General features: G+C 35.1%; 1 protein-coding gene across 2 annotated transcripts in view; it reads right to left on the bottom strand.

Moving 5' to 3' along the window:
- FAM189A1 (family with sequence similarity 189 member A1) overlaps nucleotides 1-14,007 on the bottom strand; it is a 434,865-nt gene that overhangs the window by 127,113 nt on the left and 293,745 nt on the right. The window contains exon 3 of one of the 2 annotated variants that reach the window (XM_015543684.2): nucleotides 10,997-11,107. In XM_015543684.2, coding sequence (XP_015399170.2) covers nucleotides 10,997-11,095 — 99 coding nt within the window. In that variant the 5' untranslated portion in view covers nucleotides 11,096-11,107. Of the gene's footprint in view, nucleotides 1-10,996; nucleotides 11,108-14,007 lie in introns of those variants that run through there. The other variant, XM_042988240.1, reaches the window with a different exon arrangement.

Raw genomic sequence — 14,007 nt, 5'->3', positions numbered from 1 at the left:
TCCAATCCAATACTTAATTCCAATACAAAAACTGGACAAGTCTATGACCAAAGGTAAACCGTAAGTCAATCCCATGTATGAATTTAGGCATACAGCTCTTAAATAAAATATTAGCAATTTGAATGCAGAATAATATGTATGCCTTAAAAGCACCCGGACCAAGGAGGGCCTATTTCCATAATGGGAAGCTGGTTCAGCATTAGAAAACCTATTAATTCAAATCACTACATTAATAAGCTAAAAGAGGAAAGTCGTATGATCAGCTTCACAGATGTTGAAAGATGGTGATAAAATTTACATGCATTCTTGATTAAAATAAAAATCTTAGCCAGCCAGGCTAGACAGAAGTGCCGTTAAGTTACCAAGGGCACCTCTCTCGTAAGCTGACAGCAAACATTACACTAAAGGGTGACCTCTCAGGTCAACCCTTTTCACTTTCAAACCTGTGAAAGTCAGGAATAAAACATGGTATAAAAAAAGGTCTCTTATTAGTCAGACTTTTTCCCTTGTAAATCCTCATCATGAGTAGGAGGTGACATAGGGTTTGGGCTGATCCAGACTAACTTGGGGAAAAGTGACCTGAAAGTTCTGACTTCTGGTGTCACTGCTTTCTTGGACACCACAGACCAATGTGGAAATGCTCTGTCTGCCTCATTTGCCCTTCGGAAGACACCTGATCAGGAGAACTCTGGCAGGCAGGCCTTGGGGCTCTGTGACTACAAACGTGTGATTAAAAACAACTGCTGGAGGGGCACCTGGGTGGCTCAGTCAGTTAAGCTTCTGACTTTGGCTTAGGTCAGGATCTCATGGTTTGTGGGTTCAAGTCCCGCATTGGGTTCTGCGTTGACAGCTCAGAGCCTGGAGCCTGCTTTGGATTCTGTGTCACCCTCTCTCTGTCCCTCCTGCTCTTATTCTCTGTCTCTGGCTGTCAAAAATGAATAAATGTTAGACAAAACAAACAAACAAAAAATCAATTGCTGGAAAGAGGCTGTGGCTTCTCTGAGTCAAGTAGCTTGTGCATACTTGAACCTCTTCTGTGAGAGCAGTAAACAGCTTTGTAGCTAATGAGCAAGTTAAGCTGTTGGACCTCCTAATGGTGTGAAGATGCTCTCTCCCTTCTTTCTGCCATGTCTCCTACCCTGTGTCTATGATGCTCAGTGGTTAGATTAAAAGCATATTATGTTGCAGGGTACTGAATGCCAACTTAAACCCATGTCAATCAATGTGAAAAGCCAAGAAAAAATATATGGACATAAATATTCATAATAAATGGGCAACACCCCTCCCTTATTTTCACAGAAATATGGTAGTCCACCTGGAAATGAAAAAGATATATTGGAAAAACTATTTGAGTGAATAAAAAAGTTCTATAAAAGAAAAATCAATAGCATTTCTACTTCTGGAAAAGAAGAGATATACCTTTTCTTATTTCTGTAAACACAACCCCAAACCCCTATATTATATATAAAATGTATATTAAAACACTCTGAAAAGCATAGACTGGTTAGGGACCTCAGGACCCAGGGAAGGGAACAGCGATGAGTTTCCTGGGTTTTCTTTTTGCCTCATATATCCCATATTTGGAGATGAAGGCTAAACTCCCCTCCACCCACAGTGTTGAGGGAAACGGCACAGAGAGCTTGGGCTTCTACCCCACAGTAAGAATGAGGCCCTCTCCCACCCCCTGTCAGTATAAGCCATCTGGGGAGCAGTCGTGAGGCACCCCCACTCTTCCCAGCCAGGCAGGTATAATTAGAGGCCTACCAGGGAAATGCAGTTCCTGCCCCCGCTTATGAGAAAATTAGTAAGATCTAGGGGTAAGTCAAGAATTCTTACACTTGACACCCAAAGCATGCTCCATAAAAGCAAAAATAGATAAATCAGACTTCATCAAAATCAAAAACTTTTGCTCTGTCAAAGACCCTATTAAGAGGATGAAATAGGGATAAACAACTCACAAAGCACATCTTTGACAAATGACTAGATCTAGAATACAAAGAACTCTCAAAACTCAATAGTATTAAAAAAATTGGGGAAAAGATATGAAATATGACCAGATGCTACACCAAAGAGGATATACAGATGGTAGTGAAACACAGGAAGTGCTGTTTATCATCATTATTCATCAGGGAAATACAAATTAAAAGCACCATGAGATATCACTCCATACCATGAGAATGGCTCAAGTTAAAAAAAAAAATGACAACACCAATGCTAGCAAGGATGCAGAGAAACTAGATCTCTTCTTGCACGCTGCTGGTGGGAATGTAAAATGATATTGGCAATCTGGAAAACAGCTTGGCAGTGTCTCAAAAAAAAAAAAAAAAAAAAAAAAAAGAAGCATGCTCCTGCCATACACAACCCAGCAATTCCTGGGTATCTATCTCAGAGAAATGAAAAATTATGTTCACGCAAAACACTTTACATGAATGTTCATAGCAGCTTTATTTGTAATAGAGTGGGATTAGTCCAGATGTCCTTCCACAGGTAAATGGTCAAACAAACGATGGCATATCCATGTGGTGGAATACTGCTCTATGGAGTAAACTGGAAAAAACTATTAGGCTGTGCAGTAACCTGAGTGAATCTCCAGAGGATTATGCTGAATAAAAAGAGCCAATTCTAAAGGTTAAATATTGTATGATTCCACTTATATAACATTTTGAAAATTAAAAAAAAAAAAGACAGAGGGGCACCTGGGTGGCTCAGTCAGTTAAGTGACTGACTCTTGATTTCGCCTCAGATCATGATCCCAGGGTCGTGGGATCAAGCCCCAAGTTGGGCTCTGTGCTGAGAATGGAGCTTACTTGAGATTCCCTCTTTCTCTCTCTCTCTCTCCCCTACCCTCTACCTCACTCATGCACTCTCTCTCTCTAAAATAAAAAAAAGAAAGAAAGAAATGGAGTATTCTAGTGGACTAGTGGCTGCCAAGGGTTAAGGAGGGAGAAGGGGTAGAAGGGAAGTGAGTATATCTATAAAAAAGCAACATGAGGGAACTTCATAGTGGTAGAAATGTTCTGCATCTTGACTATATCAATGTCAGTAACCCTGTAAGATGTTACCAATGCAGGAAACTGGGAAAATCTACAAGATTTGTCTGCATAATTTCTTGCAACTTTTCACAAATCCATTAGTATCTCAAAATGAAAGTTTTAATTTAAAAAAATCAATAGCTTTCCTATATTACAGCAATAATCATTTATTTAAAAAATGATGAAAAATACCCTTGACATTAGCATCAAAAACTGCAAACAAACTAGGAATAAAGTTAATACAAAATGTTTAAGCACTTGACAAAGGTGTAAGACTTTCCTCAAGGCATGAAAGACCTGAAAACAAGAGAGAATCCATTTCTGGATAAAAAGACGATCTTTCTAGATCTCAATTCTTTCCCAATGTACATTCAATTCTGCTTCTGAAAAAAAAAAAAAAAAGCTCAACCTAATGACCAGGGTATGCAAATTAAAATAAGGAGATTTCTTTCTTCATCCTTCAGACTGGCAAACGTTTTCAACATTGGTAGTATGTAACTTTGGCACAGGAGTGGGGCACACTCATTCCCACAGACTGCAGGTGGAAGTGTGTATGAATGTAACCCTTTCTGGAAGGCATTACCAGCCAAAAATTTTAATACATTTACCTTTTGGGCCATCAATCCAACTTTTAGGAAATGTCCTACATAAATACATACAGACTTGTCCACAGAGTTATTTATAAGACAATGAGCTCCAGGATTATTTATGACATTAGAAGTTAGAGACCATTTAAGTGCCTTGTAGGTTGGGGCCTGGTACAACTTGCATCCATTGAACCTAATGCAGGAGTCAAAAAGAAGGACTGGATCTGAGGCTATTTCTCAATTTTACATATAGAAACTTCCATAAGGGTACATGCCCTTATGGAGGGCATTAAAGAGGTATTAAAGAGGACTTTTTATACTTCTGTAGTTTTGAAATTTTTCAAAATTTCATTTCTTTGGTAGTTTGAATCATCAAATAAATAAAATAGATACATTTCTGGAAAAATATAACAAGAAAGGAAGAGAAATAGAAAATTTAAAGCAGAATGAATACACATAAAAGGAATAAGAACATAATGTTACAAGAGATATTTTTGAGACAATTTGCTGCATTACTTCATATTAATAAATGTGGAAAGGCCAATACAATGAAAAAATGTTAATAATACAGACATTGTCAAAAGCTTAGAAAGAAATAGAAAAAAAGGTGGAATAGAAAATTACATTAAATAACTATTTTATGAAACAGTGCTGGACTCAGAGAATTATACATTTGAGTATCAATATTCATCAAGGAACAGAAAATTCCTTAGATTTCATTTATTCAACTAATTTTTATAAAAAATTACTTATAATCATGAAACAAAATATGGAAGGGTAGGAGACAAATGAAAACTACAAATTAATTACATTTATGAATACAAATGAAAAATCATAAATAAAATATCAGCAGACAGAATCCAATAATAGTTTAAAAGACTGTGGGGATTTCATTCCAATTATGTTCCATGTAGCTTAATCTTGAGAGTACTAATGTAATCTACCACATCAATGGATCAAAATAAAAAATATATAATCTTAACAGATATCAAAAGAACTTTATAAAATTTAACCTCCATTTTATTTTTAAAAGACTCTCAGTAAAATATGAATAGAATTTTATCACCTTAACATCACAAAAAAGCTGTCTGAAACTATAGCTCAGTACCATGTTTGGCAGTGAATCATTATATTCAGGAACAAAAAGTAAATGATGAATCACCATTAATATCTAATGTTATTTTGATAATTTTAAACAAAATAAGTAGGCAGGACAAAAAAACAAGTAAAATGCTGGAAAGCAGAGACAATATTATAATTATTTCTTCTGACAAACTATGGATCAAAGACTCGATTGTACATTCAGTGTCACATACCATTAAATGTAAATAATAAAAAAATCACTGAAAGTCTTATACACCACTAGGGTCTTCTTTTAATATGAAACAATAATTTTTAAAAATGCACCCACCAGAGCAACAAGGTATTTAAAATATCTAGCACTAAAATTTTAAGGAAATATGTAACGTCCACATGTGTTTTTTTAATGATATTATTTTTAAATAATATTTTATAATGATATTTATAGCAAAATAAATCTAAGATTAATGAAACATATAAATATTTAAAAAATGAAACCCTAAAAGTCTGCAAGGAAAATGAAAAAACTGTTTATAATTTTGGAGCAGGAAAAGCTTTTCTAGGCAAAACATATAAACCAGAAATCATTAAGGGTAAAAATATATAAACGAATAAAAGAAATTTGAGTGTATGAAATTTCCACACAAGAATACCAAAAAAAGTCAAGAAATGAATAAAAAAACTATGAAAAATATATACCTGCAACACATATAAAAATGGGCAGTTTCCTTAATATAGAAAGTGCACTTACAAATCAATTGTGAACAGCAACAACATGACAGTAGAATAGACAATAAAAATGAACTGGCAGTTAGCAAATAAAAAAATAACTTTTTAAGAAAGTCTATTTATTTGAGAGAGAGAGAGAGCAGGAGAGGAGCAGAGAGAGAGGGAGAGAATCCCAAGCCGGCTCCACACTGTCAGCACAGAGCCCAATATGGGGCTTGATCTCACCAACTGTGAGATCATGACCTGAGTCAAAATCAAGAGTGGACACTTAACGGAGCCACCCAGGTGCCCCTAAAGAAATAACTTCTAAACAAACGTAAATGATGCTCAACTTTGCTTTTAATTAAAGAGATCCAAATTACAGATTAAGATCTTACATTTTTGTCAGATTAGCAAAGACTAAAAAATCTCTGATGACACACAGAAGTTTGCATGCATCTGGATAATCGGGCACAGTCATATACTGTTGGCAAGAGTCCAGTGTCCCATCTTTGGAGGTTAAAGTAGGAATAACATTCTAAATTTAAAGTGAATTCTTATACTTTGTCTGAAAGGACACTCTTAGTAATTTCTTCTCGAGATCTATTTGCATATCCCTCTCTGGTTGGCCACGGTACCCTTTACTCTACTCTGGTCCCACAGCAGCGATAATAACCACTCTCTATTTGTTGAGTAAGGAATGTGCACAAAGGGTGATCTCTGCCATGTTTGTTTTAGCAAAACATTAGAAACACCCCTAACCTGTCCTTCATTAAGTGGCGGTTGAATAAGTCATCCTGCATCCATCTATCCAGTGGAATTCTCTGCCGCTCTCTATTTAACAGCTGGGAAGATCTCCAAGTGCTATTATACAATGTGTTGCCAAGTTACATGGCTGGCTGACAAAAGCAGTGTGAATAATGATTTATAGAATAGACTTTGCATGTGTGTAAAAATGATAATATACAAAATAAGCATACAAAATGTCTGGCTACCAAAAACTTTCTGGAAGGAGGTGGGAGTTTGGAATAGAAAAGAAATTTAGAATATATAAATATATATATTTATATTCTATATTTATATTATATTTTATTATATATATGCAGAGAAAATGAGTTAATTTTTAATTATGCAGAGGAAAAAGACAAACATACATACAGATATGGAAATATACTAGATATCCTAAAGGGAAACAAAAACTGCAGTAGAGGATTTTTAAAACAATTTGGATAAACCAAAACACACACAATGTTCCTGAATGGGAAAACATGGTATGTTAACATGTCAATTCTACCCCAAGACAATCTATAATTTTAATGTGATTCCAATTCAACTCTTAAATATATTCCTTTTGAGTCTTGACCAAAAAAAATTTAAACTCATCTGGAAGACTAAACTTTTAAGAATAGGTAAGAATATTTTTTTTTTAACGTTTATTTATTTTTGAGACAGAGAGAGACAGAGCATGAACGGGGGAGGGGCAGAGAGAGAGGGAGACACAGAATGGGAAGCAGGCTCCAGGCTCCGACCTGTCAGCACAGAGCCCAACGCGGGGCACGAACCCACGGACAGTGAGATCGTGACCTGAGCTGAAGTCGGACGCTCAACCGACTGAGCCACCCAGGCGCCCCAAAATATTTTTTTTAAATTTTTTTTAACGTTTATTTATTTTTGAGACAGAGAGAGACAGAGAATGAACGGGGGAGGGTCAGAGAGAGAGGGAGACACAGAATCCGAAACAGGCTCCAGGCTCCGAGCTGTCAGCACAGAGCCCGACACGGGGCACGAACCCACGGACAGTGAGATCGTGACCTGAGCTGAAGTCGGACGCTCAACCGACTGAGCCACCCAGGCGCCCCCCAAAATATTTTTTAAGAAGCAGGTTAAAGTCTGGAAGGCCAGTGGGGGTAGGGCTTGCCCTACAAGTTAGTGTGTGTGTGTGTGTGTGTGTGTGTGTGTGTGTGTGTGTGTAATTAAAGTAATATTGTTTGGAATATAAATAAATGGACATAGGAGGAGATGAGAATGAAAAATTCAATCATACGCAAATAGACACTAGTATCTACGTGCATGTGTACATATATATGATAATGCTGGTAGAGTAGATATTGGCTGTTTTTTGACCACCTACCATACATTTCTTGCCTCCTCCTACTCCCCTTCCTAATAGCACCTAAATTCATTTTTGGGAATTACCTCTTAAATTGCCTTGGATTCAGTTTAGTGGAACAGTTTCATAGATTTCTGTCTTGACCTGGCCTATCAAATGCTTTCTCTCTCTGGGTTCTGACTCTAAGAGTAAATAGGACAGAGATTATAAAGCACTGGAATTGTTCACTTGTGCAGAACAAAACCCCCGTGAGTTCAGGGTGTCTGCAGCCGATCTGGGACAGGCTTCTTCATCCACAGAAGCTTCCTTGGAACCAGCCAGTTCCCAAGCCTAATCTTTAATTCTCTTGGTTATAGGCTCTATCGTCTTTGCAATAAGTAGCCTATGGCTTTGTCAGTTTTTGTAGCTTGCCACCAAAGGACTCTTAGAATTTAGGTGGCATTTCAAATAATCAGGAAATTATTAGATTACTCAGGGAATCATTTTAGGAAAGTTAGCTACTCATTTGGGGAAAATAGCTAAATTCATTAAACAAATTCCAGAATATAAAAGAGTTAACTATATTTAAAAAGGGGGGGTGGTAACATGATTTTGGGAAGAATGTCTTTTTATTGGTTCCAAGATAAGATCACAAAGGAAAACATTCATAGATTTAAATACACTAAACATAAAAGGCAACTAACAATCCAGGAAATACATTTGACCAATACAAGCTGTAGGACTCAAAATGTAAGACTCTCTTAAAAATCAATAAGATAGTTAAATCTAAAAATGGGTAAAGGCCCCAGTCAATTCATAGAAGAAATATAAATTATATACATATAAAATTACATATATGTACATGCACACATATATGTATGTACAGTTATAAAAATAAATGAATTATACAATTACATATATAAAGAGTTCTTACAAATCACTAATATAAATACTTCTAAAAATGGGTAAAGGTCACAGTCGACTCACTGAACAAGAAATATAAATGGTGTGTATACACACATATATAATTGCATATATGCATGTACATATATAAACTTACATATATACAATTATAAATAAAGTTTAATCTTATTAAAGGAATTCAAATTAAAGCAATGATGTCATTTCAAATTAGCATAAATTTTAAAAAGTAACAATTTTCAGGGCTGGGAAGGGTGTGGGAAGAAAAGCATTCTCATAAATTGGGATTATAAATTGGTAAACTCTTTTAGAAGGCAGTAGGTCAATATGTAACAAAAGCTTTAAAGATAATGGCAACCTTCATACATGAGAAAAGCAGAGAGAGACTGGTTAAATAAATAATGCTATATTCATTCATACCGAGCAGCCACTACAAGTAAAGTTGTAGAAAAAATTTAAAGCATGAAATAATGTTCACAGTCAATAAAAAACCAAATCATGAAGCTCCATGAAGAGTATAGCACATTTAAATGTACATTAAATACACACACATATGTATACAAGTACATATGCACAATACATACACATACACACATATGCACAGAAAAGACTGGAAAGACTGGATTGTAGGGTGACAAGTGTACTTTGTTTTTCTAAGTTTTCTATAGTTATTAATTTTCTATAGTAATTATATATTATAATTATATATTTTATATATAGTAATTATATATTATAATTATACATTTTTAATAAGAAGTATACTTTTTATGTGTTTTATACATCCTATTTTATTAAATATCTCATGAAAAGCTCAGGGCAGGTAATACCCACACATAACAGGAAAGAGAAGTAAAGCTGATACAGGGAAAGTGATTTGTCCTAAGTCATATAAGTAGTCGGTTATGAAGCCATGACTTTGATCCTGGTTTGCTGATTCCAAATCCACTACTCTCTCCACTATACACACTGCATTTCAGTAAGCAGATACACTGATCTCATTCAGGAATTACCTGCCATGTATGAGCCAGGGCAGAGCGATGCTTAGGATTAAGCTCTAAAGTCAGATAAATATTGATGATTCCACAGTGCTATATAACCAAGATGTATGTGACAGTGCATGAGTGTACATGATGTGCATTAAATTTATTCAGGGGGGTACTGAAGACAGAAAGGAATAAAGGAAACCAAATCTACCTGTTCTATCCTTTCATGCTGCTTGTGATGTAGGAAAATGGGGTCTGGGATTAAGACCCACAAGGGTCAGCCTTTTGAGATGGGACACTAGGTGTGGGCCTTCTGCTTGATATAGACTTCCATGCACGTCTCATCACCCCAAACACTGTCTCCCAAACACAAGGCCTTGCATTGAAAAATGGGGATCAGAGGAAAAATGGGCAGTCTCTTGTCAGTTGCCAGATGTTATCATATTCACAGCACCCTGTATTTAGGAATAAAGAGGTTGACCCAGTTATGGATGCAAGCTGGCAAGTGACCCTTTCTGATGGTGGAGGCACTCCAGGTTTTATCATTTCTTAGTCACAAGCAATACTGCATCATACCAAGGGATACTCTGTACATCATATTGGGGTGAAATCTGATCAAGGTGGTCTAGGCCATACCGAACAGAAAATAGCAAGATGAAGCTCTCACAGTTTTGGGAACTCAGTAGGTGCCTCTGTATCGAAACTGTGCCAACTTACACTAGTCCTTCTAGTTTTGCTGCTAAGAACTGTAGAGAGCAGCACTTCGAAACAGCTGTTCCTTCGAACACAAACAGCATGGCCACAGGAAAAGTAAGCACGGCCTTGCTACAGAAAAGCTTTAGGTAATTCAGTATAGCCCCTGACCTCCCAGAAATAATCACCATGGGCCCAGCACGTACACAGGCAGCTGTGGAGGAGAATGGCTCTAAAAGGTAGCCCTGTGTTGTCTCCAAGGTAAATAAACAAATACCAATGGCTCGCATCCAGCAGCCATGGTCACATCGGGAGTCAAACTATACCCTTACTGAATGTGACTGGATACACTTCAATTTCTGCCCCACCCAGAAGCACATATTACCGTACCAGGAGCTAACTCATGATACGGAATGAAGGTTCTAGCTAACAAACCATCTATTGATCCCCTACAATGTACACAGCACACTGTCTACAAGTTTCCTAGATCTATTCCTAAAAGATAATCCACTTTTTTAATTGAAAAAACTGTGAACTAGCACCCATTATCAAGCTTACATGTATCTTTAGCACTTAAGATTGACTTGTAAAATTGATTTTTTTAAAATTCAGTGGAGATAAAAATCAATGCAACAAATGCCAAAATATAATCATTACTAAAGACACTTGTTCTAAAACAGCATTACACTGTGATCCTTAAAAATATCCTATTCGTAACTGATTTACAAGGAGGACAGCTTTTAATTTAATGTAGTTCTTAGAAATGAGTCAACTTAAATTCCTTACACAATTATAAAATATCACAATAAATCCAAGGATATAACAAAATTTATCTTTAAAATTACTTTCAGGTAAAATCAAAGCCTATGACCTTTATCAAAAGGTTTGCATTTCATTACTCACCAACTGACAGCCTTCTAGGGAGTTGACTAGCTGAGCATTCTGACAGGAGAGAATTGAACCAGCCAAATTCAGCATTACGCACACTGCAGAGAGCAGCATGAAAAAGGTTATCTGGAAACAAACCAAACAAAAAATTGATTATTCACTTGGAGAAGTTTGAAGGAAAAGTGATTTGGCTTTAAAAAAGCTTTCAGTTGATCAAAAAACTGTACGAATAACGTTATATTTTTTAAAGGGCAGTATTATTTTTTCATTTGAATTACATTGTAAAATATCTTAGAGGCTAAACTTGAAAATACTATAAAACTACAAAATAGTTTTATACAGTCTAGAAAACAACAAGTTAGAAATTACTAAAGAAAACCAATGGAAGGAGTTTGTTTATTAGAAGGCCTTTAAATTTATTTCTTTTAACTTCTTTGTGGAAAACTTCCCACTGATGCAAAACCAGAGAAGACAGTTTAATCAAGTCCCACATACCTATCACCCAGACTCAACAACTAACCAAATGGTCTGTTGCATTTCATTTATACCCTCTCCACTCTAGATTACTTTGCAGTAAATATCAGACACTGTATGATTTCATCCTTAAATATGGCAGTGAATATTTCTAAAATAAGATTGGTTTTGAAAACATAACCAAAATAATGTCATCACCTCTAGAAAAATTAATCATTCATTAATATCAAATGTTCACAGTTCACGTTTCCTTAATTATCTTATTTTGAATCAGTTTACACAGGATACAAAGGAGTTCCATAACTGAAACTAATTGTTCTAAATCTTAAGATATTTTTTTTCATTTATGGGTTTTCCCCTCCATTGTATTTTTTTCTTCCAAGAAAGTTATTGAAGAAACTAGTTTATTTGTCCCATAGAGTTTTCTACAGCCTAACTTTGCTGATTGTCTCCTCCTATTAGTTAAAATTTCCATATCCTCTGGATATCTTGTAATTTGGTGGTTACACACAGAGATTTGATAACATTCAGACTAATAGAAGGTAAATAATGTGTCTCTCTATGATGTTGGCAGCCATTCTTAATGATTGCTTAGATCATTAAATTGTTAGTGTTTCCAAAACGCTATGTATAATGCCATCATTTCTTCTTTCTTTATTCCCAGGGATCAGTATATAGAATACTTTTCCTCATCAATTGTTTTGTCACTCTAGAGTACAGTTCATATAGGAAAACCAGGATGCATGTTCAATTCTTTATTTTCCAGATTTCAAAGTAATTAGTTGATATGGTGCTATATTTACTAAATAAACTTGGGCCTATAATGGTTAGTTAATATTCTTGCTGCACCTATATAAATAATCAGGCTAACTCTAATGAAACAAAATTTTCAACAAAATTTTTCTTGTAATCAAGAATAATCTTTAATATTAATATGATCAAGAGGGGAGAGAGTGTCACGAAAACTTGTTAAAGACTTTGAAATGGGAAAAAAATACTGGATATCCTGTCTAGTGCACTCTTTTGAGTTATTTGTGCCTTTCATTGTCTTTAAGCTATTTTACAACTCTAAATTACAGAATAAGACTAGTAATGTAAATTATTTTTGATAATATAAATATAAATGAATTTCGTCTGGTAGAATGCAATGATCGCCATCCCATGGGTGCTGACCACTTTCACATCTATTTGTAAATTTATTTCAGCATTGCTGGTGGCCTATGTGTGCACATAGCTTGAATTATCCTTGGAACTGGTTGTTAATTTTACTGGTTCCCTCATTAAATAACGAGTCAAATATAATCTTTGATATATGTTTATTAAAAAAAATTAGTTCGGTCTTTAGCATCCTCCAAAGGTACTGTTTGTTTAGGGGTTGTGTGTGTTTGATTTGTTATGAGCCCAAAACAAACAAATTTGATATATTTCATTCACTGGAGTCATTAACAAGATAGAGTCAATTCAAGTTGACACAATTATAGTAGACTTTGAAAGTTTTCCTGCTTTCAAGAAAGCTATGACAAGATGTTCCAGAATCATCATACGTATCCCCTGCCCCAGACCTGGAATCAGCAATTTCTACAGTACGTCTTGGTTCCTTTCACTGAGAATGGTATTTAGATACCACACTCTTCATGCCAGAAGTATCCTTGCCACTTGGTCATAGTTTTAAATATTTTCAGTTGTTAGATACAATATATTATAAGATCATACTAATGTCTCTGATTCAAACTCAAAACTACGGGGTTTTTTCTTAATTCTATCAACCTGATATCTCTATTTCCTTTCAGCCATGACAAAAACCTTATTTCTCATTACAATTATCCATCTGATTTAATCTCGTGATATCCACACAACAGTCTCAAAATAACAATGCTAATACTAGCACCAAAAACATGATTATTGAAAACAGTTTAAGATTTTTCTTTCTATCCTTAGAGTAGATTGTAACAAGAAAAAATAGTCAAATTATGGTGTGATAGAGTCACCATGGTTCCTTTATGTGTGGTTATGCTACTGACTGGGAACCCAGATTCATTGGTTTCATTTTTTATTGTTAGGGATTTTTTTTTTTAAGTTTAGCTTTGTTTGGAATTGTATAAAAGGATTCCGAAGTCATATCCATAAAAGAAGTCTCAAAAAAGTCTAGTTTTTATTCTATCATCTCCATTATGTTCCCCCTCCTTTCTTCTATAGGTAACCATTTATTTTTAAATTTAATCCTTCCATTATTTGGTTTTTAGTAAAGGTAAATAAATAATAGCATACTATAAATATTTTCTCTATCTACTTTTTTTTTGACCCAGTACAGTGAAGAACACTTAATAGGCATACATAGAAATACTTATTCCTTCTTATAGTTGTTTAGTACTTCATTGCTCAGATATACCACAGTTTATTCAACCAGGTTCCTATTGATGGACATTTGAGTTGTTTTGGTCTTTTATTTTTTACTATAGTGTTGCAATAAACAGCCATATTCATACATCTTTTAAATGATTGCAGTATGACTTTGGGATATATTCTTAGAAGTAGGATTGTTGAATCAAAAG

The sequence above is a fragment of the Panthera tigris genome, chromosome B3 (genome assembly GCF_018350195.1).
Source record: "Panthera tigris isolate Pti1 chromosome B3, P.tigris_Pti1_mat1.1, whole genome shotgun sequence".
NCBI lineage: Eukaryota > Metazoa > Chordata > Mammalia > Carnivora > Felidae > Panthera > Panthera tigris.
This window is presented reverse-complemented; position numbering and strand designations above follow the sequence as displayed.